This window comes from Dinoponera quadriceps, unplaced genomic scaffold, assembly GCF_001313825.1.
Source record: "Dinoponera quadriceps isolate SergipeBrazil2010 unplaced genomic scaffold, ASM131382v1 scaffold2159, whole genome shotgun sequence".
NCBI classification, from domain to species: Eukaryota; Metazoa; Arthropoda; class Insecta; order Hymenoptera; family Formicidae; genus Dinoponera; species Dinoponera quadriceps.
The window spans coordinates 1,367,714-1,372,898 of record NW_014556477.1 but is presented as its reverse complement, the minus strand read 5'-3'; the positions used below and the strand labels follow the sequence as shown (position 1 = coordinate 1,372,898).

At 33.2% G+C, this 5,185-nt stretch overlaps 1 protein-coding gene across 2 annotated transcripts; it reads right to left on the bottom strand.

Annotated features, from left to right (window-relative positions):
* Window positions 1–207: 207 nt before the first annotated feature.
* On the bottom strand, window positions 208–4,656 carry LOC106747506 (cytochrome P450 4c3-like). Of its 2 annotated transcripts, none has more exons than XM_014625076.1 (12): window positions 4,493–4,656; window positions 4,177–4,283; window positions 3,425–3,515; window positions 2,821–3,003; window positions 2,562–2,631; window positions 2,340–2,466; window positions 2,209–2,275; window positions 1,863–1,963; window positions 1,696–1,764; window positions 1,317–1,494; window positions 861–1,040; window positions 208–779 (listed from the first exon to the last, which is right to left on the bottom strand). In XM_014625076.1, the coding sequence occupies exons 1-12, from the start codon at window positions 4,509–4,511 to the stop codon at window positions 589–591; spliced, it is 1,383 nt and encodes a 460-aa protein (XP_014480562.1). In that variant the 5' UTR covers window positions 4,512–4,656; the 3' UTR covers window positions 208–588. The 2 variants fall into 2 exon arrangements, with proteins under 2 accessions (XP_014480562.1, XP_014480563.1); XM_014625077.1 differs by having other exon boundaries at window positions 4,177–4,220.
* Window positions 4,657–5,185: the final 529 nt, after the last annotated feature.

Genomic DNA, 5,185 nt, shown 5'->3' with positions numbered 1-5,185 from the left:
TATGATCTTTTTTCCGGGGTTCATCTTTTACAATAATGAATCACATGAAGATCATATCTGAATTGTAATATACTACATGGGAAATTGTGAATAAATAATTAACTAAAATTAATATACATCAATACAAAAAAAATTGTACCATCCTTTATTAACCTGAACGAAAGAAAATTTAAATGGTATTTTATTTCTCTACATAACAATCTTTGCACTCTGCGCATCAAACTGTTTGACTTTACATATTTAGTTATTACATACAATATATAACGATCAATATTTGCCGATATCTAGGTAAAATTATCCAAATAATCATCCAAATGAATAAATAGATCACATATAGTAAATCACATCATAAATATGTAATTAAAAGCGAGTGTTATATTAAAAACATCAACGATTCGGTTTGTCGGCAGTTCTTGTCCGGGTGAGCAACGGACGCATTCGAAATGTAATCATGGAGAATAAATTGAAAGAAAAATTCCGGAGACTTCCGAACATTCGAGAACGTTCGAAAATCAAGAGACATGGATTGTCTACTATCTAAAAATTACTATCGGAAAGTACAAAATATCATTTTCATCTGTTGATATGTTATGTCGGCATTGTTGTGCAGTCAAAACTTCTCTTTTCAATTCTGACTTTCAAAGGATGTAAGGGCGCTAACATAATATCCATATGCACTTCTATTTGATCGATTTCCATTTTCTTATCTACTTTCAATGTGTACGTACGCAATAAAGTAGCTATGATGATTTTCATAGAAGCCATCGCATACCTTACACCTGCAATATAACCGATTAATCGCATGTTTCACCGCGTTTCACGCGTTTAAATTTATTTATGCTATAAATATGTATGTATACCTATACAATTCCTTGGACCGTTACTGAACGGTATGTAAGAATACGGGTGAATATTCGTCATGTTCTCCGGAAGAAATCTATCTGGATCGAACGTCAACGCATTCGGCCAATACTTTTCGTTTCGGTGCAAAGCTAACGTTGTTATGATAGCATCGGCGCCTTGCGGCAAAGTATGTCCCCCTGAAACATATTTTTCTATATATCAATACCCCTTATCTCCAGGGAGGTCCTAAATACGTCCAGAGGATGTTCTATATCCTAAGGACGTTCACAGAATGTTCTCGGATAAAGTGAGCTGTGCGCATGATATGATATGATAAATCGTCAAACAGTATATAAATCCATGTCTTATTGTACAAAAAGAAAAATATTCTCGATAACTAGAATACTATTACATAAAAACTATACATTTTGTTGTATATTATGTTCACTATACGACTACGTTTTTAAACAAACCTAGTATTAAATCTTCAGTAAGGCGTCGTCCTACGATAGGCACAGTGGGAAAGACTCTCAATGTTTCCTTAATAACACACTCCAGATAATTCATATATTGCAAATCGTCGAACTTGACAGGTGCGGATTTTGGATCTTGCGTACCGTAAATTTCCAGCAGCTCGTCGTATACTTTTTTCTTTTACAAAGTTACATATTAATTTATTTTAGAGCCAAAATATTTTGTCAAAACATATAAATTATCACACTAAATAACTAAAGCCCTTGCTGAATATTATCGACTAGCCAGACTGTACCTCAGTAATTTTATTACTAATGCCTAATGATTTTGAATACTTAAATTACAGAGATTTTAATAACGTAGAGTAGAATTACGTACTTGTATTTCTGGGAAATTTGCTATCATAAATATCGTAAAATTCATTGTGATTGCGGTTGAGTCGGAACCCTGCGTAGATAAAAATTCGTTTCTATCAGTTCTGCGATTTCATTAACACATTACACGGAAACGATTGTATAACTCTCAACAAATATCAAAATACATACCGCTGCGGTCAATGTATTGACTTCATCGATAATGCCTTTTCGAGTGAATTTCTTGCCTTCGTTAGATGCTTCCATTAGTATATCGAGAAACACCTTTCTAGCTATTTTATTTGAACAAAGAAATATACAAAATAATCTCTCTCTCTCTCTTTCACTCTCTCTCTCTCTCTCTCTAAATAACGTATTTAAATAAAAAAGAAGAAAAAGAAGTAAAACTTTGTATGCGCACTTATCTTAAAATATAAAATACTCGATATTTATGCAATTTTTACATATTATAGCATTACAATATTAACCGCAGGAACACATCACATAATAACATACAAGTAAGACATTAACAACTTACAAGGCTTTGCGCATTCGCTCTTAGTAACATCCAAATTATTTCTCGCTTCTTCCTTTTGTTGTATTATCTGCATAGTAATAGATAATATAATATTCAAGACAATTGTTAGAAAATGTATTTGCAATATCTACCTTTCCCGTGACAGAATTCCCGTAATTTACATGCTTTTGTTGCTCGCGACATAAAGGGGTAAGATTGAATATAATATCGGAAAATAAAAATACATTCCGTATTCTGGATATAATTATTTCTTTCGTTCTAAAAATAGACATTGCAACTCATTAAATTAGATCCATTTGTGTGAATATAGCGCGTATTAATTGCAAGAATTTAAACTCAGAAAGAAATCATACCTTTGCAATGCTTCAATGAGCAACCGATTTTTGTTTGATTGATATTCCATCTTAATACCCAACGAAGTACCTTCAAGGTGTCGTATGAAAAAGTCAAATTTGTCATCTTTTATGTTATATATATATATACTGAATATATATGATAAAATATATTATTCATAATCTCGGACAATATAGTTTACACATTTGTAATGAAGAGGTTAAGACACATACAGACAATTTTTAAACAAATTAAAATTGAATATTCCTTCCACCTTACCGCAAATAATATCCAAAGTGCACAATAATATATAATCAAATAGATCAACTTCATCTCCTACTAAATGTCCTAATTTGTCCATAAGTATTGAAGCTTCTTCCACAAATGTATCACAAAATATACGTAATATGTTTGTATTGAAGCTTGATGCTATAATTTTTCGATGTCCGACCCATATAGACGCTGAGGAAAAATGAATATTATAATTAAATATTAAGCAGAGAGGATGAACACCTTTACCACATATTAATATAATATTCTATTAATAAATCATGTAAATATTATATACATCTCTATGAGAGAGAGAGAGAGAGAGAGAGAGAGAGAGAGAGAGAGAGAGAGCAACTTTGTTAAATCTGTGTTGCATGTAATGCCTTGTATTAATTTCAGTTAAGTCAACCTTTTGAAACATTGATTTCATGTGGATTTTATAAACATTGTGACATAATATTTTACAAATGTTTATAAAATCCTCATAAAATCAGTGTTTCAAAATATTGATTTAATGTTTCTCGCTTACTGAGATATATCTTTCGTAATGCACACATTACGTTGTGTGAATAGGCATGTCACAGAGAAATGTGTGGTTTTTACAAGGTCTTACCAGGTGCTGTAAACACTCCTGTTCCTAGTACATTTTTGAAAGGTTTATACATTATAGCTTTATTCAAGCAACTCGAACTTTGAAGAATCGTCTACAATATATAAGACAAATGCATTAATATCTCTGTTATGTTATTGTTTTCATTGTAATCAGTATTCCCGTAATTAAAACACATATTAAAAATGATAATAATTGACTGTCAATATAGCCAAGAGCACAATAGCTATGGTTTGTAATCAATTTGTAATTGACCAATCACAGCCTATTATTCTCTTCATATTCGATCGTGATTAGTCAATTCTTGGTTTAACACTTTGACTGCCACGTTGGTCATATATGACCCGCCACGGTTTCTCCTGTGACGCCACGGTGGTCACGTGGCGTCCTGAGCGAAACATGTTATTCGGCGTGGCAGTCAAAGTGTTAATTTCTTAAGATTTACGCCTTAAATTCTCATTGTAGACCCCGCTTTACTTGTAATGCGTCATTTCCCAACCCTGCCAATTTGCAATCAGTCGTGATCAGTCGTTAAGGCGTAAATCTTAAGAAATTAACACTTTGACTGCCACGCCGAATAACATGTTTCGCTCAGGACGCCACGTGACCACCGTGACGTCACAGGAGAAACCGTGGCGGGTCATATATGACCAACGTGGCAGTCAAAATATTAAACCAAGAATTGACCAATCACTATTCATTCATCCATTTATGAATAAATTAGTAAATAATAAATATAAGTATTAAAATTTTACCTTTATGTGATCTGGTTCGGTTATGAAAATAAGTAAGTTGTTGCCTATCCATAATCGAAACGGAGACGGATAAATATACATAAGCGAGCATAAATTGTGCAATAATTCTGAAAATTTCACATGCTTCAGAAGTATATTACTATAAAACAAGTGTCTGTGTACTTAATTAAATGTACTGTGTATTTAATTAATAATTTAGTGTGAAGTGCGCGCGAAATTCATTCGGTATTTTTCTTTACTCTATTAAAGCGAAGGAAGAAAATCTTGAGTATGGAACAATATCGAAACAGAACAGTGAATTCTACGATAATATTACTGTTAATATCTTTCTGCATGAAATAGTAGGCATTCCCAATAATCGGTTGCGTTTTTGGGCCTGGTAAAGCGTTTCCCGCTCGAATGAAAGGCAGCCGCTTGCGATAAATCGAGATGAGATAGGTAATTCCAACACATACCAAGATTATTAATACCGCACTCGAGAACATCTTGAACTCTAAATTGATAAATTGTGATGTGGCGGCTATACTTTATCTCGCTTGCATGCGAGCTCGCCCCCCACCACACGCCGGCGAGCTAGTCTTTTGTCGCTGTACGGCAGGAGAACAGTGGAGACTAACCCGCCGTTGGAGCTGCATCGTTCGAGTGTTTTTCTACTAAAAGAGTAGTAAAAGAGTAATAAAAGAATAATAAAAGAGTCTTTTTTATTCTCTGTGCCGAGTACTCAGTGGGCACATGCCTAGATTCTTCCCGGGCTATCCCTTCCAAACCTTCACACTGATGGACTGATAAAAAACAAAAAATGTGAATAGTCAACAGTTCGAACATTTAATAAAGTAAAAAAAGACAAGAAAAACTATGAAGTCTTTTATTTAATTTGTGGTTTTATCATTAGCTTGAATGCACTCTACTTTAAAGTTTAAATGTTTATTATTTTTGAAATAAGCATTTACTCCGATTGTATTTGCATATAATTTATGAACAACAGTATTTTTCGTGGACATATATAATT

Excerpts from the sequence above, each read along its gene's own strand:
- LOC106747506 (XM_014625076.1), bottom strand. Across the intron at positions 2,632-2,820 it reads CACTTTGGATATTATTTGCG|GTACTTCGTTGGGTATTAAG; the intron begins GTAAGGTGGAAG and ends GACACCTTGAAG. Across the intron at positions 1,041-1,316 it reads TACTGAAGATTTAATACTAG|GGGGACATACTTTGCCGCAA; the intron begins GTTTGTTTAAAA and ends AATATGTTTCAG.